This window comes from Brassica napus, chromosome A8 (genome assembly GCF_020379485.1).
Source record: "Brassica napus cultivar Da-Ae chromosome A8, Da-Ae, whole genome shotgun sequence".
Classification (NCBI taxonomy): domain Eukaryota; kingdom Viridiplantae; phylum Streptophyta; class Magnoliopsida; order Brassicales; family Brassicaceae; genus Brassica; species Brassica napus.
Genome location: NC_063441.1, coordinates 19,053,307 through 19,078,786, shown reverse-complemented (window position 1 = coordinate 19,078,786; position 25,480 = coordinate 19,053,307). Strand labels below are relative to the sequence as shown.

Sequence of the window (25,480 nt, the reverse complement as noted above, 5' to 3'; positions counted from 1 at the left end):
TATTCAAAATTTCAAAACACTATTTACTTTTTATTTTAGTCATTATAATTATGTAATTTACATATAATTATACTAATATTAAAATTTGTATCATTTAATCGTTATAAATATATTTCTATTAAATATTCAAATACATTAAAATGTTAAAATTACTATAAAATAATGTTATGTAAAATAGAAATATTATGTACTTAATTTAACCATTTTGTAACTCTTTTTCTAATTGGAAATACCATATAAATCAAATGCATGTTCCTTTTAAGAAATCGCAATAAATAGATGTAATTCAAGATATAAACTGATCATATCGGATAAACCTATTAATTACAATATATTAGTATAATTACATGTAAATTATATAATATAATTGATGATATATATTAGTTTATTTATTAATATGATCTTGATATTTGAGATGTTAATTTGAATAATTTGTTATTCTAATTTAAGTAAAAGTTTTCATTGACAAGTATTTGCGCTGAAAATTAGTTATTTGACTTTTCTTATTTTTATTTTGTGAAAATTATAATAATAATTTTTTATTTTAAGTAATTATTTTATTAATAGTTAAATAAAACAGAAATATTCTATTTCTAAAAGTTAGGGTACTGAAATATTTTATGTTTTGTTAAATCTAATTTTTAATCATATAACCTATGATATTATAAAAGATAAAGATATTAATAAACTAAATACTGGTAGTATATAAACCAAAATCAAAGTAGATATAGTTTTAAATTTTAATGTGGTAGCTAATTTTATTAGCCAAAATATCGAATAACCGAGAAAACTAAGCTAAAGATGCAATACGTGAAGGACAAGTAACAATGGCGGAGTCATCGTTAATACCAGGCTTGGAGGATGACGTAGCAGAGCTGTGCTTCTCGCGAAACTCGCGCTCTATCTTTCAGATCATATCTCAGGTGTGCTGGCGATGGAGAAGATTCCTCAGGAGCGAGCATTACGCGGCCGTTCGAAAGTTGACGGGATCGGTGGAAGAGTTAATGTGTGTTCTAGTTGATGACGGGTACTGGGAAGTTTTCGAATGCTCCGCTAACAAACTGGGACGGATCCCTCCCGTCCCTGGGCCTTTGAAGGGCGGTTTCGGCCTCGCGGTGCTCGATGGCGGAAAGATCGTGTTCATTGGTGGAAGATATGATAGCGCTGCTTAGGCGGATGTTTACGAGTTCAATCCTACTATTAACAAGTCTGAATCTCTCTGTTCAATTTGTGACAGTAGGTATATCGGGTTTCTCAGTATTTTTCTTTCTTTGATAAAAACAGGTGGAGAAAACTGGCGGACATGAACATACCCCGGTACTACTTTACATGTGCTGTAGTGGACGGCCTTTTGTATGTGATCCGAGGTTGATAGAGTAACCGATAGAATAGGAACGATTGTTTAGTTGAGAATCCCCAAAAGTACCTATGACTTGAATCCGTTGAGTTCAACCAATGAACTAGCCGTAATCAAGAGTTTAAAGCCAAAGCTCTGTTTTTTATAAATCAATAATAATGTGTCCCTCTTACAAAGCCAAGAGATGACTATATATAGCTAATGTAAAGTCCTAAGTCTTTAGGGTTTAAGACCTAACATAAAAAGGAAAACTAACGTTTATCTTAAGGTTAAAACGGAAAAGGAAAAGAAAGCCAAAACCGAAAAGGAAAGTAAGATCCACGCTGCATCAGGTCACCCGGGGTGAGGAAAGATCCGACCTCGGATCTTCAGGGTCGTCTTGAGCAACAAATGGGATGAGGTGTTTAACGTTAAAAACGTCAGAGAACCTTGCATCCGGGGGCAATAGAAGACGATAAGCATTAGCATTAATCTTCTCGACTACTTCCAAAGGACCTATCTTCCGTGATTTCAACTTGTTATACTCTCCAGCCGCAAAACGCTCACGCGTGAGGACTGCCCACACACGATCTCCAACCTTGAACTGCACATCTCGTTTATGGCGATCAGCACTGGCTTTATATTTTGCCGAAGAGAGCTGTAGATTGTCGTGGACTTGAGCATGTATAGACGATACAGTAGCCACAAAATCCAAAGCTTGACCATGATCCCGGGACATATCCGGAGCCACGCCTAGAGCCAGGGGACCACGCGGAATGACACCATATACGACGCGGAAAGGACTGAAACGTGTACTCTTGTTGATATCATGGTTGTGAGCGAATTCGACCTGGCATAAGACTGAATCCCAAGTCCTTATGTTGTCGACGACCAGACAACGAAGCATATCTCCCAACGTTCGGTTAGTGACCTCTGTCTGACCATCAGATTGTGGGTGATAGGCGGAGCTCATATCAAGGCTTGTACGAAGAAGTCGCCAAAGGGAACGCCAAAAATGACTTAGAAACCGAGAGTCCCTGTCCGACACAATTGACAATGGCAAACCATGAAGTCGATAGATCTCTCGGAAGAAGAGCCCAGCCACTTGCACTGCATCAGTAGTCTTTTTACAAGGAATAAAATGAGCCATCTTTGAAAAACGATCAACCACCACAAAGATAGAATCATGACCACGTTGAGTGCGAGGAAGACCCAAAACGAAATCCATACTAACATCGGTCCACGGCTGAGTTGGGATAGGAAGTGGTAAGTATAGACCAGAGTTAGATGCGTGACCTTTAGATCGCTGACAAATAACACAACGCGCCACAAAGCGATAGACGTCCCTGCGTAGCGACGGCCAAAAATATGCATCAACAACCAACTGTAGTGTTCGATCCCGACCGACGTGCCCTTCCTCATGCAACTCTTTGATGATCTTAAGTCGTAAACTGCTCTCCGGAATGCACAAACAATTTCCCCTAAACAGAAAGCCATCTTGTAAAACATACTCGGAGTGAATACCATCTTGTAAAGTCAACCAAATAGGACCAAAATATGGGTCCGATGCATACAGATCCGGCAAGATAGCAAAGCCCGGCACCGAAACCTGTAACGTTGCCACCAAGGAATGCCTGCGGCTTAACGCGTCCGCGACCTTATTGGACTTGCCCGCCATGTGTTTTATCACAAACGTGAATTGCTGAAGGAACGCTATCCATGAGGCATGACGTGAAGAAATTTTATCTTGACTCCCCAAGTGCTTGAGGGCATCATGATCAGTATAAAGAATGAATTCTTGATAGAAAAGATAATGTCTCCAATGTTTAATGGCCTGGACAATAGCATAAAATTCCACGTCGTATGTACTATAACTAGCGCGGGAGCCTGCTATCTTCTCGCTAAAGAAAGCAATGGGGCGTCCTAACTGGCTAAGGACTGCACCAATCCCGAACTTACACGCATCACAGTGTAGCTCGAACACTTGAGTGAAGTCTGGCAAGGCCAATATCTGAGCAGAGACAAGTCGTTGCTTAAGATCCTCAAAGGCTTTATTAGCCTCTGTCGTCCAAACAAACGAAGAGCCTTTCATACAATCCGTAAGAGGCGCTGCAATATTACTAAAGTGGTGTACGAATCGTCTATAGAATGAAACGAGACCGTGAAAACTTCTTATCTCCGTGATAGAACGAGGCGTAGGCCAAGATTGAATAGCTTCCACCTTGCTAGGGTCGACTTGTAAACCTTTGTCGGAAACGATATACCCCAAGAAGAGTACGTGATCCACCCCAAAAACACATTTGTGAACCGCGGCATAGAGCTTCTCACGTCGTAGAACTTCGAGGACGCTTCGTAAGTGCGATAAGTGGCTTGACAAATCTTTGCTAAAGATCAAGATGTCGTCAAAGTAAACGACCACATACTTGCCAATGAAAGGGCGAAGCGCCTGATTCATGACTCTCATAAACGTGTTAGGTGCATTAGAGAGTCCAAAAGGCATGACTGTCCACTCAAAAAGACCCTCCCGCGTTTTGAAAGCGGTCTTCCATTCATCACCTGGACGTATACGAATCTGATGATAGCCACTCTTTAAGTCTAGTTTAGTGAACATTGTGGCCTGCCCGATCTGATCAAGTAGATCATCTAACCGAGGAATCGGAAATCTATAACGAACTGTGATTTTGTTGATTGCACGACTATCAACACACATTCTCCACGATCCATCTTTCTTGGGAATGAGCAAGGCGGGTACAGCAGCAGGGCTGAGACTTTCACGAACATGGCCCTTCTGAAGGAGTTCTTCAACTTGACGGCGGAGCTCGTCAAGTTCTTGTGGGCTCATTCGATAATGAGGTCTGTTGGGAAGAACTGCATTAGGGACCAAATCAATATGATGCTGGATATCCCTTAATGGTGGTAAGTCGCTTGGAAGCTCAGCTGGAAAGACGTCGCTGAATTCCTGGAGCAACGGGACGAACGATTCAGATGTCTTGCTAGCTACCGGTGGTGTTGTTGGTGTAGCGACTAGAGCCCAAAGAATATCCATGTCATGCAACTGCTTCTCGAAGTCGTTTTTGGGAAGAGTCAAAAGTGATTTTGCTGAAGGTGAAGCAACTTTGTTTGCAACATCCGTAGTACAAGGGTTTGCTTCGGGCTGTTCCTTAGATGGAACAAGGGTAACCGTGCGGTTATCAAAAACGAAACTGTAAGTATTAGCCTTACCACGATGAATCGCGTCACGATCATATTGCCACGGTCGTCCTAATAACAAGTGACAAGCATCCATGGGAATAACATCGCAAGTCACCGAGTCTTTGTAATTGCCGATGGAAAAAGAGACTTGAACTTGCTTTGAGGCGTTAATCTCGGTACCGTTGTTAAGCCAGGCAAGCGGGTAAGGAGAAGGGTGGGGTGTAACGGTGAGACCAAGTTTCTGAGATGCCGCATAAGACATAACATTAGTGCAGCTTCCCGAATCTATGATGAGTTTGCAGATTCGACCGTTGATGGTGCAGGTCGAACGAAACAAGTTCGTGCGAAGCCATGATTCTTGTGACGCTTTAGGTAGTAGGCAGTTCCTGCGGAGGACGAGGTTGAGACCTGTGTCGCCTTGAATAATCTCAGGGTCATCATCGTCCGTAGCATCATAATCATCATAACGGGGTTCGGCTTCCTCTGTTTCTTGGATAATCAAACCGCGTTTTGCCTTTTGAGGACAAGCAGTCTGAATGTGGCCGCGTTCTCCACATGTGTAACAACGTAGAGCGTTGGTACGAGGCGGTCTGGATGAAGCAATAGTGTCAGTGTTGAGGCCTGTTTTGCTCGTATCGGACCGCTGTGTTGCTCCTTCCGTAGCAGGTGTTGTATTCTCGGTTGCAGGGGTAGTTTGGGGGCGGGAACGTGACGAGGACGACCAAGACGATCGCTGCTGTAACTCCATAGAGAGTGAGCGTTGATAAGCCTCGGAAACTGTCACTGGATTGAACTGTGCCAAGGCAAGCTGGAGTTGAGAACGTAATCCTCCGATGAAACGTGAGATTAGTTGTTTCTCAGTTTCGCCTGCAGTCATCCGTGCTGTCATATAGAAGAACTCAGTTGCATATTCTTCAACAGTACGCGAACCCTGACGCAGAGTTTGCAATTTGTTATAGAGCGTACGCTCGTAATTGTAGGGTAGGAAGGCGCGACGCATGTGTTTGGTCAATCCATTCCATGAATTAATGCGTGGTTTATTGTCTTGACGACGAGACTCTTTGAGCTGTTGCCACCAAGCCATAGCCCTTCCTTTGAAGCGGGTAACAACAAGAGGAACTCGCATATCATCGGGCACTTGTCGAAACTCAAGAATCTCTTCTGCCGTGTTTAACCAATCGATGAAATCCTCAGGATTTAACGTTCCCAGAAACTCAGGAATCTCTGAACGGAAACTAGCTTCCCATCGAGGTTGATTAACTCGGTGGTCCTGTTCTTCACGCCGGTATTGAGGTTGTCGCTGAGCATCGCGTCGTTGATATTGGTCGTCTCGGTGGTCAGCAAAAACATTGTCGACGAGCTCTTCATCGTCTGATGCGTCAAGGTGAGCACCGCGATGGCGAGGCCGCAGACCCTGCTGATTATCTGGAGCATCGCGTTGAGCGCGTTGATCCTGAAGAACGGTGGTGAGGGCGTTTTGGACAGCTGTTTGTAATGCTCCCGTAAGGTTTGTGGTTAATGCTTCGAACATAAGGCGTACTTCCTCCTGCTGTTCTTCCGTCATAGTCTTGCGTGGTGCCATGATCGATTTGTTTGATTAAGAAATCAAACGCCTGGATTCTGATACCAACTGATAGAGTAACCGATAGAATAGGAACGATTGTTTAGTCTGAGAATCCCCAAAAGTACCTATGACTTGAATCCGTTGAGTTCAACCAATGAACTAGCCGTAATCAAGAGTTTAAAGCCAAAGCTCTGTTTTTTATAAATCAATAATAATGTGTCCCTCTTACAAAGCCAAGAGATGACTATATATAGCTAATGTAAAGTCCTAAGTCTTTAGGGTTTAAGACCTAACATAAAAAGGAAAACTAACGTTTATCTTAAGGTTAAAACGGAAAAGGAAAAGAAAGCCAAAACCGAAAAGGAAAGTAAGATCCACGCTGCATCAGAGGTCTTTCCTCACATTATGTAAGCATTCTCAACGCGGAAGTATACAACCCTAAAACTAACCAATGGAGCCTCATGGATTGTCCACACCGCCTCGGCGTTCGTGGCTTCGCAGTCTCCTTCAATTCCAAACTCTTCGTTGTAGGTGGGAATAATAAGAGCTGCAAAAATATTATAGTTCCGAGTTATACTTTCTTACACAATTTGATGATGATCATCATTTTTTCAGACAATGAATCGGGTGGGAAGAGTTAGACTCGGGGCAATCATTGTTGGTATACTGTTATTAGGGACAAAGTGTATTTCTTCGACTGGTACAAGGCGGGAATGGGAGTGTTTGATCCAGAGAAGAATTCTTGGAGCTTCGTTTGTGTGCCACCGAGCAAAAATCGTGGTTCCAGGTGCAGACTAGGGCAATGGAACAATAAGGTTATCCTGTTTTCACGGGGATGTGAGGCCTTAAGTGGTGACCTTGATAAAGAGAACGCGGCCAAGTGGTTTTCATGAGTGATTTTCCAGACTTCAAGAATTCCTCTCAAGATTGTAATTCTACTCTCTAACGAATTTTCAAGACGACCAAAAGTGTGCTGTCTCCACAGAATAGTACCCATGATCTCTGAAACATACAATGTTAATAAGCTAAAGGAGCCAAAAGCAAACTTGGCACTAGGCAATTGATACATACAGAAATCATGTGTCAAAATGGAATCTAGAGGTTTCCAATTTGAAACAGATAATGTAGATTCTTGTAACCATTTTCTTTAAAGCTAAAAACAATCTAGATAACAGTTTGGAATCAAAAGCTATTCATTTCGAGAACAAAGTAAGCTTAATGCAATATATCATTAACAAATGGATGATGGATCTCCAAAGAAGCGGACCTACATAATCTCCCATGAAAAGATAGTACACCAGGAGCAGCGAGGAGATCGTATAGGACCACTGTAAACGGGCTCCTAAAATGGGTGCACAAAAAAAAAATAGGCCTATCTAGCCAAGTTATATGGTAGTCCTTATACCTGACCAGATGTAATGGGTTTTACTTCTTTGAAACTTATGAAAATACTGCTGTTACTTATTTTTAGCGAGATAGTTGTCCCATAATATGTTTTGAAGTCAACCTGAGTTTCATTCTTAACCACATAAAATCAGAATCTGTGAACATATTTCCTTCGGCTCTTTTTGGCCAAGATCAAACAATAGATTACATCTTCTTCAGATATTAAACACTTGGTTAAACAAGGTTCAACTCCAAGCTATTAATCAAAATTTCTAGAATTTCAGTCCAGGGAACAAATCAAATACTAATATTCAATATCTGTAAAAAATGAAGCAAATCAAAAATACTAATATTTATAGGAATGGATATCCGATCAGTATATACATATACATATATATACATATATCTACAGAATTATATATCTAATTATATAAATATTATATGTTATATAAATTTTACAATATTTTTATTTATTAAATTTTGTATAATAGTTATTTTAAGTTAAATTAAATTTTATTTTTGTAAAAAAATATTATTATTTTACATAATTTTGGATTTTTATTAATTTTAGTTTTTTTTTATTTATTTTGGATTTTTATTAATTGATTATTCGGACGAAACTGATCAGATCACGAATACCTCTTGAACCTAATTGAACCTAATTGAGGGTGAGATAGATGCATAATTACTTCGGTAGTATATATAGCTGTGTTGTGTTGATCTCCTTTAGCTTCATGAGGATGCTGTTCTGTGAAGTTTTGCTTCTTTGGTGGCCGTCCCGAGATGAACACTAGACATAAGTAGTAATGCCTGTCTAGTGTTCAAGCAAATCAACATCATTAAGTGCGCAGCATTATCTTATCTTATATATATGACTTCGGGTTCGAGATTAACACTAGACAAAAGTTATAGACACTTTTTGCATAACTACGTTTGATAGTCGATCAAGTTGTTTATTCAAAATTAGAAACAACTTATCAATTAAGATCTTCTTGAACCGCAGGTTAAACGCACTAGTTTACGTGGAAAAGTCAGCCGAGAATTTAACTGTATTAGGATAATAATTCAGGAAGCTTTCTACCTTAAAAGAAAGCAAAAGAATGATCAAATTACTAACTTAGAGATTGTCACTATCTTGTCGTTTATAAATACTCCTACACAAAGTGAAGGCAGAGATCTGACGCAGCAGGCTAACAATACGATAAGAACGATCGAGTAAATCTGACATCTCATGATAACCAAATTGAAAGAAAATAATGTGTTTTCTTCTACTGTCGAAGGTGTAGAAATTAAAAATTAAAGGATGTATATTTTAATAAAGATAAGGAGACGTAACTTAAAAAAACTAGGGAAATCTGTTTTTTTAGAGCAAAAAAAAGGTAACTATGTCCCTTTAGACTAATCTGTACTACTTTATGTCCTATTAGACTAATTTTTTCAAAAATGGCAATAATGCCCTTAAAATTGTAATTTTTTTAAAAAGATAAATAATGAGTTCGACAAGCGGGATCGATCGATCCAGCTTTACAAGTTACAGTGGATCGATCGATCCCGATAATTATTCAGAACAAAAAAACGCGAAATATATACTGATCGACCTGGTCCATTTCACTCGATCGGCGAAGGTCGATTCTTTACAGATCGACCGATCCACTAAGGATAGATCGATCGATCCCGTGCCCAGGAAAGAATCCCAAATCGATTTTTTTGGTTTTGTATGATTATATCCGGGTTGATTCCCACTTGATTTGAACCGACTAAGCATGATTTCAACTCTTTAAACTCGATTTCTCTGGGACGAAATCCTTAATTTCCCATTCATGAACAAAGGGGGAGAAAATCAAATTCTCACCCAAACTCGATTTGTCGTTTTTTTTTGTTCTTTTTCGTTTTTTTTTTTTTTTTTTTAAAAAAAATCGATTTTTTAAAAAAATATAAAAGTGAATATTCTCAAATATTTTGTTTCCATATTTTTAGGAATTGATTTCTTATCCGTAGAATACAACTAATATGTAGAAATCAATTTCTACAGTTTTGTAGAATTATAGTAATTTTTAGAATTTGATTTCTACATGTTTTAGATTTATAGTAAATCTGTAGAAGTCGGTTTCTACATGTTTTAGAATTAGATTAATGTGTAGATTTTGATTTCTAAGAACTTTAGAATGGTAGGTTAAGCGCGGAATGTGTATTCTACATATTTGTAGAATACTCCTATTTACGTAGATCACGTATTCTAAACATTGTAGATTCAATGAAAAAAGTAGATTTCGTTTTCTACTTCGTAGAATGTCATTTCTACTTTTTTTAGAACATAATCTGAAATTTATAATTTTAACTTTTTTATAACTGGAAAATATACCATTAAGTTCATATAGGTATTTTAACAAATGTTACTATTTTTCCAAATTTTTTTTGTTTGTAAAACTATTTATTAAAATTATTTTCATAAATATTAAAGGGTATTATAGGAAAATATGACACAAAATATAGATTAGTCTAAAGGGACATAGTTACTATTTTTTTGCTCTAAAAAAACAGTTTTCCCAAAAAACTATAAAGATCTTTTGGTCTGGCGGCCATAACATTAAGGTAACTATATAGCTGACGTTACACTATTATCCAAACGGGTTTGAGCAGATAGAACATGACCTCGTGCTAATTTAATAAGTATTAGGCTATTAGCGTTCGAACGCTGCATATATATTATCCTGAAAAGTCTGAAAAAATGTCCATAACTTTTCATATATAACTATTTCAAAAAAAAAAACTTTCATATATCCAAAATATTTTTTTTAATTGATTTAATATAAATTTTCGTCCAAAATTAATTTGAATCTGGAACACAAAAAAACTAACCCTTTATAGTGCTACAAGAGTAATAATATTGTATATAATATAGATAATTCAATAAAGCTAACTTGTTTACAGAATAAACTAGATAATATGGATAAAAGGAATACTTCCATGTATACACATGCTGTGCTGGAGATTGGGTTGCTTTAGAATTTGGATAGTGTACGGATTCATGGTATCGTTTCGCAAGTAATTGCTTTTTTGTAATAGTCCTCCTTATTCCCAAGTTTTATTAATATAAAACTTTTTATACACTACTTAAAAGAAATTTTCAAAAGAAAATACAATTTCCTTTTTTCAAAAAAATAAAAATAAATACAATTTCCTTCGTGTCTATCCACAAGTTATGCCATGCCCATATTCTAAGTCAATAAATACCTGCCGGATCTTCTGAAGTTTCTGCAAAATCCAGTTTTTGTTTTATCCTGTTGATTGATCAAAATGAAGGCTTCATATTGTGTTAGTCAGAACTTGTCCATGTCTTTGAAATGCATGGTAAGTGATCTTTCTTCGATTGCGATGTCGTTCTGCCTTTTGGAAAATTCATCTGCCTTCTTATTTGTTCTTTTAACGTTTGGTTATACGAAATTAACAGATGCATGCATAACATATGCACGACCAGCCCTTGCTTAAAATTCATGAAACAAGGGCTTTAGGCTATTTTAATTATGGGATTAATCGCTAATCAGACATTTATAACGGTAATAACGGTGGAAATAAATATAGGTGTGATTAGTAACCCTTTATTGAAATGAACACTAACCGTTTTATCTCTTACATTTTTCATTATATGTAACCTTATATAGCTCTTTTTTACTGTTTAAATATTTTTACCGTTTAAAATCACCAATCGGAAATAATTTATTTGACGGAGTCACGTAACTTGTCACACAAGAAAACAAAACCCTTGGAACATATTATCACTCTGTTTAGAGAATTCTGTTTTTTTTTGCTTTACCAATCTGTTATGTGTCGGTTAGCCTCATGCGTGAACTCTGTTTCGTATCTCCGGTACAACAGAAGGAAGATGAAAGTCAGATTCATAAGTACAGAAAAGGAAGCAGATATGTTTGGTGGGGTTATGAGGTCAACACCTCTTCAGATGATTGCATCGCTGCCATTAACTCCTATTCTCACCAGGTTCATCTATCTTTTCTACAGTAGGGCTGTACTTCCCTACCGTTTCTCTTTTGTGTCAATCCCGTTTTGGTTTTTTGACATTGTTGTATGTCTGATGAAGGTTCTTGGCTATGGAAGAGAGAAGAAGGTGATTCTAGAAGCTCCATTGTATGATAAAGATTGTGTTTTGGGCAACGTTTTGGCTGCCCATTACCTTATCTCTTCTGACCTTTCCAGAGCCAAAACCTATGTTAAAGCTGCAGAATCTCATCTTGTAAGCTCTACCTTGTTTTTTTTTCTAGTGTCTATGTATTCATTCTAAGTGAAGGAAAGATGCTCTGCATCTATCACTTGTCTAAAATTCATTGGTTTTACTCTTAGGGGAAAGCAACACCGTATGAGAAAGCAGTTTTCAAGGCTGTTAATTACTTGATCTCTGATAACATGGACGAAGACGTGGCGTTGGAGTTACACTTTAAGGTTAGGATGTTTCTTGGCTTTTGGTTCTTCATAGTTCTGCTTGATCTCCTAGCCGTTATTCTAACTCTCATGTAAACTCTTTATGTTTTTCAGTTATTGAAAAAGTTTCCCAAAGATTTGCTATCTTGGAAGAGAGTAGAGATTATGTGTTTCTACATGGGTCGACCTGATCTCTCTTTGCCTCTGTTCAAGAAGGTACCTCACATGTTGATCAAATTGATGGTTAATGCATGGTTAAAAATTAATTACTTTGTCATCATTATCTGTTGTTTAGATTATACCGGAGAATCGAGACCAAGACTATGTTTATGGTATGCTTGCCTTTCCCTTATTGGAGCTTGGACATTTAGCAGAAGCTGAGAAAGCTGCTAGGAAAGCATATGAGATCAACAAAAACGACACTTGGGCTCATCATTGCGTGAGTTCCACGTTTGTTACCCTAATCTTTTGGTAATATTTCCTTTTATCCATATGCAAGCTTACATTTGTGTGTGTTTTGGACAGTTGTGTCATGTTCTTCAAACTGAATGTCGTTTCAAGGAAGCAGTAGAGTTCATGGAAGGTTGCTCAGCTTCATGGGATTCTTGCTCTTCCTTAAGGTATAAAAATCATTTACTAATTACTTAGAAACATCTTCTGATCATCTACTAAATATATAAAAAAAAAAAACAAATGTTTGAATAGGTATTCGCATAATTGGTGGCATGTAGCTGTTTGTTACTTGGAAGGAGGGTCACCTCTAAGTAAGGTACAAGAAATATATGATCATCAAATGTGTAAAGAACTGGAGAAAGAAGATGCTGTTGCTACAGATGTAAATATCCCTTATCATGCTTCTTCCCCTTTTAAAAAATGGAACATAAGACTTCCATTAGCAAACTCATTTCTTATACTTGTTTGTATTATTGAATTTCAGGTTTATATGGATGCTCTTGGTTTGTTGTTACGCTTGGACACACGCGATCAACTAGATGAGTTTTTAGACAGGCTGAAGATCCTTGCAAACTGCTTGACTGATCAAGTAAGTAATTCATCTGTTTTGCCTTGCATTTATTTGCACTTCTTCTAAGACTTTTCGCAATTTTAATTGTTCAGGGAATGTGGTATCAGGAGTGGCTTTTTGATATTACAATAATTTGGGCATTGAGTAAAGTTGGAAACACTTCACAGGCACATGTATTGCTCGAGGGCCTCAAGTCCCGGTTAGTATTACTTCTTTCTCTTTTGTGACATTTTTCAAGTGAAAGTTTTGTTTCTTAACTCATTTAATTCTAACAGAACATCTAAAATGAGCAAGAAGAAACAACAGTTGATGCAGAAAGCCATCCAGGTCAGTTCTTATTGATACTGACTTATAACTATATATATGACACTACTTGAATTCTTTTATCAAACAATAAGATCGTTTTTCTTAATTTAAATCAGGTTGCTGAAGCTGTTTATGAATATGGGAAAGGCAACTACAAAAAAGCTCTAGAACTGCTCGGTCCAGACTTTGACGCTGCTGACTATAAGGTAATGCATGTTCTTGCACTTATGGAAGAAAATACAGCAAAATGATCTCACCTCTTTCGTGTTCAAAATAGGTGATTGGAGCATCGGATTTACAGATGGATGTATTTAATGAAATATGGTACAAACTGTTGTTACTCAACGGCAAATCTTCTAGTGGTACACTCACGAAAACACTATTCTTCAGCTTGTTTTTTCCTTTACACAGCTAACTCTGCGTTTTAAACACATTGCAGCGATTAAAGTACTGGAGAGGAGGATCAGACAGAGAGATGGTGCTCCTTTCTTGTGGCGTTTGCTGGTATTCTTTAAGTCACTTTATATGTGCATAATTATTGATTCAGGATACTTTTATACGTTTACATGGAATGATTTGTTTTTACGGTTTATGAAACGTTGATGTGCTGTAACAGGAGAAGAGTTACGCTATGGAAGGGAATACAGAAGCTGTCATAACTGCGTGTGAGAAAGCCAAGGCGTTGGAAGCTTCATATTTCAAGTTTGATTGATTGAACCAAAAGAAAAAACAGCATCGTCCTGTCATCCTTTTGACATGCTTTTGCACTCTGTTACAATAATTTAACTCGTTATGGTCATATAGGTCAATGTAAAAATTGACCTTAAACATTCTATGTAAATTTGGTTCATAAAAGACTAATAGACGTTCTCGTAAGATTACAGATTCAAATTGTCAATATGTAAGTTTTGTATTACTTTTTTTGCAGCAACATAAACAGACTCAAGGATCTGCTAACTAAATAGAGGAACTCCATGTCTTTATGGACAAAATAGGACGATTGACTTCGTACACCGCTTGCAAAAGTGTCCCGCCTTTGTATTATCAATCCTGGGAATATGCCGAAGATGATCATTTTTTCAGTATGATGCATCACTAAGAACTTCCAAATGTCATTAGTTTGTGATTAATAGAAAAACAAATCTAAGACTTGTTAGTAATTTTAAAATAACTGTCACTGGACATGTTTCTTCATTTCATTTGAGAAATTTTTGATTTGAATATTTTTTTAATAATGCTAAGTTTATTCAAATTAATTTTTTTTTAATATATTGCACAAAAAATACCACATATACTTATAAATTTTTTATTTGAATAAATTTAACATTCTTTCAAAAAAAAATTATAACCTTACTGAAAATTTATTTATATTATATGTTATATATGATTTTTATCAACTACCTATTAACTCTATTTTGGTTCTTCTCAGATTTAACTCCCAGGTTCAAAAGTTATAAAACATTAGAATATAATTTATAAATTTTAATCTTGGAAAGTAAAAGAAATGTTAATATTCTGATTTTGGTCTAGAACACGTGTTAAAATATAGCTGGTGTCTTGGAATTCTCGCCACTGACTCTTTGTCATGATTGGAAGTTTGCAAATCCAGAAAATGTAACATTGTGCATGCATGTGTGCTACTTTGAAATCGTGAGACTCGTTACAAACACGTGAAGCAACCAACACGTTCTAAACGCTAACAGAACATGCTATCATATTGTGCTGACGTCGAAACTAAAACGCGGTAATATCCAGTCGGCAAAGTCTGACATTTCCAGTTTTACTTTACAACACTAACCAGTCCCGTGTTCGTGTCCGCTTAACCACAAAAGCCGATACACGTATAAATACACAGACCACATCTTCACTTCTTCTTACATATTCCCCACTCATTAATATTTTTTTTTAACAGAAGACGAGCAGCTTCGACCAAAAGGAGAAAGACAAGTAGCTTCGACCAAAACGAAACATCATCAGCAATGGAGATTTTCCAGAAAGCTAAAGCTATTCGAATGCGTAACAGCCACAACAAGTATCTATCAGCAGACGACAACGAAGAAACGGTTACACAAGACAGAAACGGTTCAACCAAAAACGCTCAATGGACCATCGAACCGGTTAGCGATTCATACAATGTAATCCGTCTTAAAAGCTGTTACGGTAAATACCTAACCGCTTCGAACGAACGGTTCTTGCTCGGAGGTACAGGGAAGAAGGTGGTTCAGTTAAAACCGAGTCGACTCGACTCGTCTGTTGAGTGGGAACCGGTGAGAGACGGATCCAAGATCAAGCTCAAGACGAGATACGGTAACTATCTAAAAGCTAACGGTGGTCTTCCTCCGTGGAGAAACTCAGTCACGCACGATAATATTCATTTGTCGGCTACTTATGATTCCATCTCGTGGTATGTTGATGTTGTTGAGATCTTGAATAATCCTCAAGTCACGTTGGAGACCGAGTATGCATCACATTCGAGAACACCGTCCTCTCTTCAAAATGTGAGTACTTTTTATAATTATAAAAACACCCTCAGAATTTGTTTAAAATTACAATCTTGACACGAGTTTTGATTTTTATCAGTCGGTTGTGTCTCCTCCGAAATCGGATGGGAGAACGATTTACTACCATATAGTTGATGATGAAGGACACGTGGGAGATGAATCAACCGTTGGATATGCTTGCACGTTTAAAGGAAATAGTGTGGCGGAGCTAACTCAGACGCTGCGAGAAGAAACGTGCTTGGAGGATGCTGTGGTGTGCACTCGCAGTCCGTTAGATGGCAAGCTGTTTCCCCTTCGTTTGCAACTTCCTCCCAGCATTGGAACGTTGCATGTCGTTTTAGTACCCTTCTGTCATCTAGACGTGAAGTAGAAAAAGAATCTCTACCAGGGTCAAAATTTACATATGCAAAATTACTCAACTAATGAAGGTGGTCAGACCATGAGAATTTAAACAATTAATCAAAATATGCATATATTATATCAAATTCAAAATTTCACAGGGGTCAGCTGACCCATGTGATCCTTCATTGGCTCCGCCACTGTATTGGTATCCCATATTGTTGTAAATGTAATGTTTTCCTAGTAAGCAGTTGCAATCATTTTTATTCTCATTATCTGCTTGAAGCTCTCTCACTATATTCAGTTATGACATTAGAAATGAGTGATTGTCTTCTTGTGTAGTGGAAGCATTATGATATGAACCTTGTAGGAAGTCTAGAAGATAATCAGACTTAGCTGGTATACAAGACTCGTGGTACTTGAGCATTGCTTGCTCTTTAGTAAGAGTTGATATAACAAATACAGTAAATAAATACAAATATTCACAAATGAAGTCATATGCGAGCATCACTAACCTGAAAAATCAAATTGCACATTACTAATGACCTTATTCAGTATTCACTATGCATCTCTACAAGGCGACCCATGTAAGCAAATGTTTCAGCATCAGTGCACCTTAAAGTGGGTCGTCAAACTCATCCCTTTGGAAACATATTCTCTTTTTTTTTGTCCAGTTGTATAACGTTCTGTCTTCATCTGTAAGAAATAATTTTGCATAATTTGTGTGTACTTTCGTTTGTTATTTCCAGGACTTGATTTAAAAAAAAAAAAACATTAAAAATATCTAACCCGCGACAAATAGTTTACAAAAAATCTCAAAGTGTAACCGAATAATTGAAAATGAGATTTGCTTCGACAAATAACACTAGTATTAAATATTAATCTAGAAATTAGGAGTAATCTAATCTATCAAAATTATCCAATCTATAAATAAAGAACTCAATAACCAGACGCTTCAGCTTATCCCCATCTCTCTCTCTCTCTCTCTCAACAAAAACCCTAACCGTCTCATTTCTCCACCGCCGCTGTTCAACGGTGGTACCGATCTCCAACACCATGGCTACTACTACCGCTACCTCAGACGCCGGCGAAGGACCAGTGATGGCCCTCATCAACAAACGCCTCCGCGCCCTCCGCAAGAAACTCAACCGTATCTCCCAAATGGAAGAATCGATCTCACAGGGCAAAACCCTAAACAAGGAGCAGCAAGAAGTCCTCCGCTCCAAACCCTCCGTCGTCGTCCTCATCGAGGAGCTCGACAAGCTCCGCGCTCCCCTCTCCGCCGCCGTCTCCGAAGAAATCGTCCTCGCCACTCACCACACTTCCTCCGATCAAACAACCGCCGTGGCTCCGGCGGAGGAGAAGGAAGTCCAAAAGCTGGAGGATTTGGTGAATCTGTTGTACTTTGGCTCGCTCTTCGAGGTGAAGTCGCAGAGCGAGCTGGCGTCGATTATGATGACGAGGACGCACGAGAGAGGGTGCTGTTTGGTGTACGATACTGTTACGGATGAGTCCACGGATCTGTTGTGTGATAAAGATCTGGACTTGATCTCGCGGCTTTGGGGGATGATGGTCTCTAGGCCTGCTGATTCGAGTTTGTCTCATAAGAATGCGTTGGAGCGTTGCGTTGAGCATGCGAAGCTGTGGTTGGCTAACTCGGATCAGCCGATTGCGTCTAACTGTGATGTTTCCTGTAAGAAAAATACCAACTTTGTTTTTGAGTTTTTGAGTTTTGGTTTTTAGTTATTGAGGTTTTTGTGTGATGCAGATGCTGTGTTGAGAGAGAAAGTGAAGAAGATTATGGGGTCTAATTACTTTACGATTACACCGGAGATGGTAGTGGCACCGGTTGAAGCAGCGGCTGAAGCTGGTAGCTACGGTTCTTTCCAAGTAGCTGCTGACAGTGAGCAAAAGGTATTCACTTTTTTAGTGTATATGATTCATGGCTTTGTGAGATGGAAAGCTCTAACTTGATCTGAATGAGGAGACTAGTGATCTCCTTTCTTTAGTTGGGGTGAGATGAAGTTTCATTTGTGAAGGAGTCAGTTTGTATGGATTCAATCGTAAGAGTGAAATGTGGAATGAGAACATCAGTAAGCTAAGTTGTTTGGATAGGATAGAGAAGTACATATCTTAAGTTGCTTGTTTGGTTGTTAGAAGTGTTCTTTCGGTGTTAGAATAAGTTTTGTTGTGTTCTACTATATGCTTCTTGTTTATTCATGCGAGTGGTGGTGAATTACAAATCGTTACAATATTTGTATTCACTATATGGATTTGAGACATGTTTCTGAGTGTCTAGTTATGTGATGTTTGAGAACATACAAATCCATTCCTTTGTGGTCTCTTGAGCAAGACTGATGTTCTCTGTTGTTTGCAGGAAGAAGACGCATCAAACTTTAAAGAACAAGAATCGTATGTTAATGATCAATCTGAGCAACCAAAGGTAATCTTGTGAAATGCGAAAGTATCTTTAAATCGATTGCTCGAGGCTGAATCTGATGATTTATTTTATTGTATCTTATTTTTGGGTTTGAAGGATGAGTCAGTAGTGACGGAAGGAGAGGTGGTTCAAGGACAGCAGGAACAAGGCTATACTCAGGTGGAAGGAGGGAGGTCAAAGAGAGATTACCAGCAGCAACAGTATGTGCCACGAGGATCCCACCAGAACCAGAGAGGTCATAGAGGTGCTAGAAGAGGTTATTCCAATGCCCCCCGGGGAGGTCGAGGTGGTGGTGGTGGATACTCAAACGGGCGGTATGAATCTTATGATAATTCAGGTGGAAACGGTTACCAAAGGAGCCACTACAACAACAGAGGAAGGGGACGTGGTGGTGGTGGTGGAGGAAATGGCCATTCGTACAACAACAACCACCAAGACTCTAATGTTAGTGTTGCGTCTTAGCTTTACTGTCTCTTTGTGGCTTTTGAGTGCGTCTCTCTATGTTTTCCGCTATAACTCATATATAAGCCGATCTCGGGTTTGGAACTTTAATCAAATGGCGCTCTTTTGTTATGTATGAACTTTTGTTCGTCTTTTGTGGCCATCAAAATGATCCGTTCTTCTTTTTCTCTTTCATGAGAGCCATTACATATTCATCCAAAAAGCAGTAACAATTAGCGTATGAAACGTGGCTTGTAGATTGTCCATGTATGCAGAAGAGGGGGGCATCAAGTAACAAAAATCTGTTGTGTATCTCAAATTTTCCATCACTGTAATGATACAAAACCCATTATGTTCCTCTGACGAGAATCATGCAAACAATGGAGTTCTTGCACTGTATAAATGTTACACAAGTTAAAACTATAATACATCCAATTCTATGATGAAGTTGGTGAAGAAGAAAGCTATTGTTTTCGCCTTACAACATAGGTAAATCCACTTCCGCAATATACGCTGGTCTCTTTAGTCTGCAGGTCTCCACTTCCTAAGCTCACCAGTTGAGGATTGGTCTGATCATTGGTATCTCCAAGACCTAGCTGGCCATGTTCACCCCAACCCCATGTCTGAACTTCTCCACTCTCTGCAAGGCAATATACACAGGTTGTTTTGTTTGTTTATAAACTGAGAAAGTCTGAAAAAGAGATGAAATCTCCCCTCCCTCCACCATTTTACCTGTTACAACAGCAGAATGCTCAGCTCCTGCAGCAATTTGCAAAACTTTAACTCCATCAAAACCAGGGACTTCCTCCAAGAGAGTTTCAGATGAATCCTCTTGCAGTTGTTGCTTCTCGTTTTGTTTATTAAGTGTGTTACCAAGCTTGAACACTTTGCCATCAACTGTTTCAACAAGTCCATCAACAGAGGAATGAGTTCAGTGAGAGCTAACGGAAGTTACTGATGCATCCACAATGGAAATTACCGGTTAGCAGTAAAGCATGATTCCATCCCAAAGCAACTTCTCTGAAAGATTGAGATGAAGGCAAACACTGAGGGGTTTGAACATCAGGGCTGCCGCAGAAGCCTCTTCCCCAAGTGAACAACTCTCCATTAGCTGGTCAAGCACATCAGAAGACAAGGTTTAACAATTACATTAATTCGAATCAATCAATGAATCTGAGAATGAAGAGAGTTAAAGGATTAATCAAACCAGATAACGCTGCACTGTGATCTCCATTAGCTGCTATACGAACAACCTCAACATCTTCTAGTCCAGAGACAGTACATGGAAGGTTTACTGATTTTGTTCTCTCTGATGACACACCTAGCTGTCCACGTTTTCCAGATCCGAATCCGCACACTTGATTCCCTGAAGACCACAAAGATCAAATCAAATGGAGAAACAGTTTTTTTTTCTCGCAAAACCGTTTGAATAAGATGTTTACTTACCTGAGAACAAGACAAGCGAGTGGCGCATACCACAAGCTACCATCTTCACACTCTTATCAACAAAGTAAGAGACTTTAGCTGGAGAGGTGAGTGAGATGTTATCACCATGACCAAGCTGACCAAACGAGCCATTCCCACATGTAAAAAGGGAGCCAGAATCTACACATACAAACAGACAAGTGAGATCAATCTCTCTCTTTGTGAAATTACAAAACATTTTCATTTTAAGTTGACCTGAAACAAAAGCAGAGTGACTCCATCCGGCTGAAGCTTGAGATATAAAATAGTCGTCGTCAAAGAAAGATAGTAACTTTGGCAATGAAGTGTTGAGGTTGTCCCCATGTCCTAATTGACCAGAGTTTCCTCTTCCCCATGTGAACACTTTGCCACCTGCAAAAGAAATAAAAGAGCATACTTTAAGCAGCAAACTTGAACGAAGATTTGGGTGTTTAGTTCACCTACCAGAAGTCAAGGCGATGACGTGAGCGCCGCCGCATGCGAGCATCGAGATGGAAGGAAGTGAGGTCAGCGAGAGAAGCTGCGGGAGATGCTCGTCTTGCAGCTTGGAAGTCCCTAACTGGCCGTCCGTGCCTGCGCCCCAGCTCCATACTTCTTCTTCATCAGCTGGAGATGGAGCCTCGTTGAGTTCGGACATTTATCTGACGGTTGAAATTAGGTTTCTTTGAATTTGATGGTTTGGTCGTTGCGTACTTTTGTCTTAACGACCAAACCGGCTGTGAGTGTTATTATGGTTTTAGTTCTTATGAAATAAATTGATTTTAATCGGGTTTAAAATTTGCCTATAATATTTCGTGATCGTTGAAGAAATAAAATGATTTTAAATTTCGTTAGCTGATTTTGGAGTTACACATGAGAGTCCTATGATTTTAGATTGTTGATAGTCAAGATGCTTTTTATATTGCAACTAACCGGTTTTAAACCATGGCCTCCAAATCTAAGTGATCTCTAAGACAAATATTTTCCTTATATATTTTTCAGAAAATCTATTGCCTCTTGTATATCTTGTATCATTTTTAGGAGACTAGGTTAAGATGAACATTATATATTAAAATTATTTTATGTATTATATCTTTTTACATATTATAAAATAATAAATATATATTGAATAATAAAAATTCAGTAACTATTATATATACAATTAAATTGGTACGAACATATAAATCAATTTTATTAATCTAAACAATATTTTTTTTATTTGATAGGATATGTAATTAAATTTAAATGATATTAACATACAAAGTATATTTTTAATATTAATGTCTATTATATGATATTTTCTACTCATATGGTGTTTTTGATCATTTGTATCTTTAATAGCTAAAACTTTAAATTACTGATAACAAAATTTTCATTGTGAAATTAATAGTCTTAGTAATTTATAATTTTTAAATAAAGTAAAGTTGTCAGTGTTCGTTCAAAGCTTTTATCAAAAAATTGTTCAAAGTAATTTTTGAAACTAAAATATTTATGTATTTTATAGAGTTTATAGTTTAATTTAAAACGATAAATATATATATTTTTTAATCTTAATAATTAATTAAATTAGACTTTTTACTTTTATGATTTTGTAATCATTTGTATTTTGTCATAACAAAAATTTTAAACCATGGATCACAAAATTTGAATGTGAAACTTTTAACAGTTTTAGTAATTTATAGTCGTTTTTAAAAATTCAAAATATAACATATATATTAAAATCTAAATTTTTATTATATGGTTATTGTGATTGTTTAATTTATTTTAATATTTTAAAATTAAACAAATATGATAGAAGATACACTAATTTTTATCAAATTTTTTTTAAAAAAAAAAAAAAAAAAAATTTATCAAATTTTTTAATATTCAAAATCATTCATTGTCATATATACTTTAGCCATATTAGAAAATTCCGTAACATTTATTTATGGTTAGTTTAGTCAAAATTTTATTATATAATTGGATGAACCAACTTATTTTTTCTAATGATTCAAATAATCAACCTAGTGATGACACGTGATTACAAAAATAAATTGTAATGTTTCTCAATTAATATATATAGGATTACTATTTTATTTGTTTTCTTTCCTGTGTGATTCTCAATTACATTTAAGTTGTAATATCTTACTCCCTCTGTTTCTTAATATTACATATTCTAGTTTTTTCACATATTTTAATAAAACATATTAAATTTGCATAATTTTTTTGTGTTTATCTTTATTCCATAATTTTAAGCCAATAAAAATTCAGTAAGTGCAATTAAGTTTTTTGAAATTTGAAATTAATTAATAAAACATGTTTTGAAAATATAAAAAATGAATCATTTTAAAAAAAAAAAAAATTTAGAATATGTAATATTAAGGAACAGAGGGAGTACTACTTAGTAGGCGGCATATAAAAATTTCGACAGGTTGTCTTTTTTCACATATCACTATTACTAAAAGGGAACTCCAATAAATCTGATTTTATTGTGCTACAAAGGTAATCAAATCACTTAGCGGGTTATCTCCACTCACACAAATTATTATATTTGGAAAAGGAAAAACACAACAAATACCACACCATGACATTGTGTTCTCCGTTATTCATCAGCCATCATGAGAGGTTATGTAGGTTAAACACATACAAATAATTTGATCTTGCTTGCAAATGATCCAAATCCCATACGAACAATTAAACACACACAAATTTGACATACAGTGAGCTGAACAAGACAAGTCAGTTGGTTTCATTCTTGTGCTGTGAAAGGGTGCTTTGCATAATGCGGTTGGCGTTAGCTTGCTCGAGTCCCTCACGTCTATGAAATTCTTTGATCTGCATCACAACGAAAATGAAAAAAAAAATGTCGAACAATATGTATCATAATATGTAATGAATGTAATCGCTTTGTACCTCATCAATCGGTACATCTTTGAACTGTGGAAGAACTAGACGTTGAACAAACTCAATGAATGAAGCTGTGATGGGTTCAGTTACCCCGTCTGCAAATTCAATCGCAACTTTCTCCGACGCCAACGTCACTTGTAAGAGTAGACCGTCTTCACTCTCTGAAAGATATTTTCTTACATTTCAATAAAGGTTACAGAATAGAACAATTCAAATGAAAATTTTTAATAAGAGAAGAAAATTAAACCGTTAAGAATATCTCCTCCGACTTTGTTCAGTTTGAATCCATTTTCTTGGAAGTACTCTTGGACGTAGTTAATGTCACTGAAACGATGTTTAAGTCGATGAACCGCAACAGCAAGATGGTTCAATGTGTAGCCGTGGATAAGCGCCCATGCCGCATACTCACTCTCTCTTTACCATTCATACATATAATTAAAACGTTGATCAGCTCTATAACCACCAAATGTATTAAGTAAAAGTTATATATTATTAATGTTTAAGAAGTTATCTGATATATATACTTGACAAGTTGATTAAATTCGGCGGATGTTGGCTTTTCCCAAATTAAAGACCCCAAAGTACTTGAAAGAATCGCTTGCTTACCACCTTCTGGTTTCAAATACTTCCTTATTATCTCCTAATTAACCATACATTTGGAAAATGTCAAAAAAATCATGTATAACCACAAATTAGATACGTCGAAGACTCTCATAATGACAACATTATGTTCGTTGTTATCCATACCTGTGATTCAAGGCTTAATTCGTCCACAAGAAGCTCAGCTATAACAAGCCGTGGCAAAGGGCCATTGCCTAGACCGTGACCATCACCCGAGACGTGAATATCCGGAGGAGAAAGCCACACAAGTTGTACTTTGTTTTTTGGAAATTCAAGTCTGCCTCCAATTTTATATCCATAATCCATGAAAAAGCTCGACAAAGATTCTATCCCATAACCATCAACCTAAAACACACCCAAATAAATAAACAAAATCAGTGAGAGAACGCTCCATATTGTAGTTAAAAGCATAACAAGGAGAAAAAAAAAATTGTAGCCTACTAACAAGCACAATGGACCCTCCATGAAAGTTAATACTCCATGGAAGTTTTGAAGCCATTTTTTCTTAGTCATAACTCATAACTCATAACCATAATTTCAAAAATGATGCACTTAAACTCTTATATCTTCTTTTTTCTTGAAAACATTCTTAAACTTTTGATGTGTAAAAAACCAACTTGTTGGGCTTAAGACAGAGCCGGGCATGCGCAAAGTTAGTTAAACCAATTCTTGAATTGTAAGTTAGTACCTTGAATGTCCTGAAAAAGAAGTGGTCGTAGGAGATCTTTTCGTTGTCCACAGACTGAACTAGTTCCCATACCGTCTTGGCCATCGGATTCTTCCTCAAGTACGTTTTAAGTATACTTTCAAGCACATCACGAAGAAATGTTTCACTTCCTCCCTGATTACACAATATAAACATGCATTTATTATCACGCTGATTAACTGATCTGAATTTTGTAAGAATTAGAAAAAATATTAGAGAAAGAACCTTGAATGATGAAGCGTGAGGCAAGTCGAGAGTACCCATGTTGTAAGATCTTTGAGCTCTGTGAGTATGAGAAATACAACTTTGCTTGATTGTTGTTAATCTTATATCATATAGTAGATTCGTACGTAATCATGTTAAAAATGTTTAGTGTAATTAACTATTATTATTTGAAAAAGAGCGTCGAAAAATACCAATTGCTAGCCGACAGTAATTAAACTGAATTTTATAGGGATAGTGGAAGACAATCGTATAAAACCAATAAATTATCGAACGAATATTTGATGGGATAGTGGTAGCTCAGTTAAAGCCACGAAGTCAACACAAGCCACGAAGTCAACACGTGTACGGCGTGCAGTAACCGTATCTATTCACATCAGGGACACGAGACGAACAGATATATTAGAGCATCATTATTGGGAGTTGATACCGACAAAAGTATATCAAAAATTAATGTTCATGTTTTATCATGGTTTTAGTGGGTAATAAATATTTTTTGCCATTTATTTAAAAGTGAATCAATTAAGGTTCTGAATGGTTGACTGCGGTTTAAGCGGTGCGGGACAAGCGATTCAACTGCAATGTGGTTTTAACAGTTATAAAAATATATAGATATATAATATATGTAGAGATTTTTGT

General features: G+C 37.0%; 5 protein-coding genes across 6 annotated transcripts; 3 read left to right on the top strand and 2 right to left on the bottom strand.

The window, feature by feature from the left end:
* Positions 1-10,668: 10,668 nt before the first annotated feature.
* LOC111199822 (tetratricopeptide repeat protein 38) lies at positions 10,669-14,125 on the top strand. Its single transcript, XM_022690264.2, has 15 exons — positions 10,669-10,829; positions 11,355-11,474; positions 11,575-11,727; positions 11,835-11,933; positions 12,027-12,128; positions 12,208-12,351; positions 12,438-12,532; positions 12,618-12,747; positions 12,850-12,954; positions 13,029-13,135; positions 13,212-13,263; positions 13,359-13,448; positions 13,520-13,604; positions 13,682-13,746; positions 13,859-14,125. The coding sequence occupies exons 1-15, from the start codon at positions 10,776-10,778 to the stop codon at positions 13,952-13,954; spliced, it is 1,497 nt and encodes a 498-aa protein (XP_022545985.1). The 5' UTR covers positions 10,669-10,775; the 3' UTR covers positions 13,955-14,125.
* A 977-nt stretch (positions 14,126-15,102) lies between these two features.
* Positions 15,103-16,357, top strand: LOC106436749. Its single transcript, XM_013877695.3, has 2 exons — positions 15,103-15,740; positions 15,823-16,357. The coding sequence occupies exons 1-2, from the start codon at positions 15,222-15,224 to the stop codon at positions 16,111-16,113; spliced, it is 810 nt and encodes a 269-aa protein (XP_013733149.1). The 5' UTR covers positions 15,103-15,221; the 3' UTR covers positions 16,114-16,357.
* A 684-nt stretch (positions 16,358-17,041) lies between these two features.
* LOC106436755 lies at positions 17,042-19,153 on the top strand. Its single transcript, XM_013877702.2, has 5 exons — positions 17,042-17,095; positions 17,128-17,775; positions 17,851-17,996; positions 18,460-18,525; positions 18,619-19,153. The coding sequence occupies exons 2-5, from the start codon at positions 17,139-17,141 to the stop codon at positions 18,982-18,984; spliced, it is 1,215 nt and encodes a 404-aa protein (XP_013733156.1). The 5' UTR covers positions 17,042-17,095; positions 17,128-17,138; the 3' UTR covers positions 18,985-19,153.
* Positions 19,154-19,255: 102 nt separating this feature from the next.
* On the bottom strand, positions 19,256-21,156 carry LOC111212628 (ultraviolet-B receptor UVR8-like). Its single transcript, XM_022714197.2, has 7 exons — positions 20,872-21,156; positions 20,644-20,799; positions 20,410-20,568; positions 20,171-20,329; positions 19,943-20,074; positions 19,696-19,860; positions 19,256-19,603 (listed from the first exon to the last, which is right to left on the bottom strand). The coding sequence occupies exons 1-7, from the start codon at positions 21,062-21,064 to the stop codon at positions 19,428-19,430; spliced, it is 1,140 nt and encodes a 379-aa protein (XP_022569918.1). The 5' UTR covers positions 21,065-21,156; the 3' UTR covers positions 19,256-19,427.
* Positions 21,157-22,921: 1,765 nt separating this feature from the next.
* LOC111200115 lies at positions 22,922-25,046 on the bottom strand. Of its 2 annotated transcripts, none has more exons than XM_048738017.1 (7): positions 24,844-25,046; positions 24,602-24,759; positions 24,040-24,258; positions 23,817-23,932; positions 23,540-23,706; positions 23,299-23,453; positions 22,922-23,220 (listed from the first exon to the last, which is right to left on the bottom strand). In XM_048738017.1, the coding sequence occupies exons 1-7, from the start codon at positions 24,881-24,883 to the stop codon at positions 23,125-23,127; spliced, it is 951 nt and encodes a 316-aa protein (XP_048593974.1). In that variant the 5' UTR covers positions 24,884-25,046; the 3' UTR covers positions 22,922-23,124. The 2 variants fall into 2 exon arrangements, with proteins under 2 accessions (XP_048593974.1, XP_048593975.1); XM_048738018.1 differs by having other exon boundaries at positions 24,602-24,754; positions 24,845-25,044.
* Between the last annotated feature and the right edge of the window lie 434 nt (positions 25,047-25,480).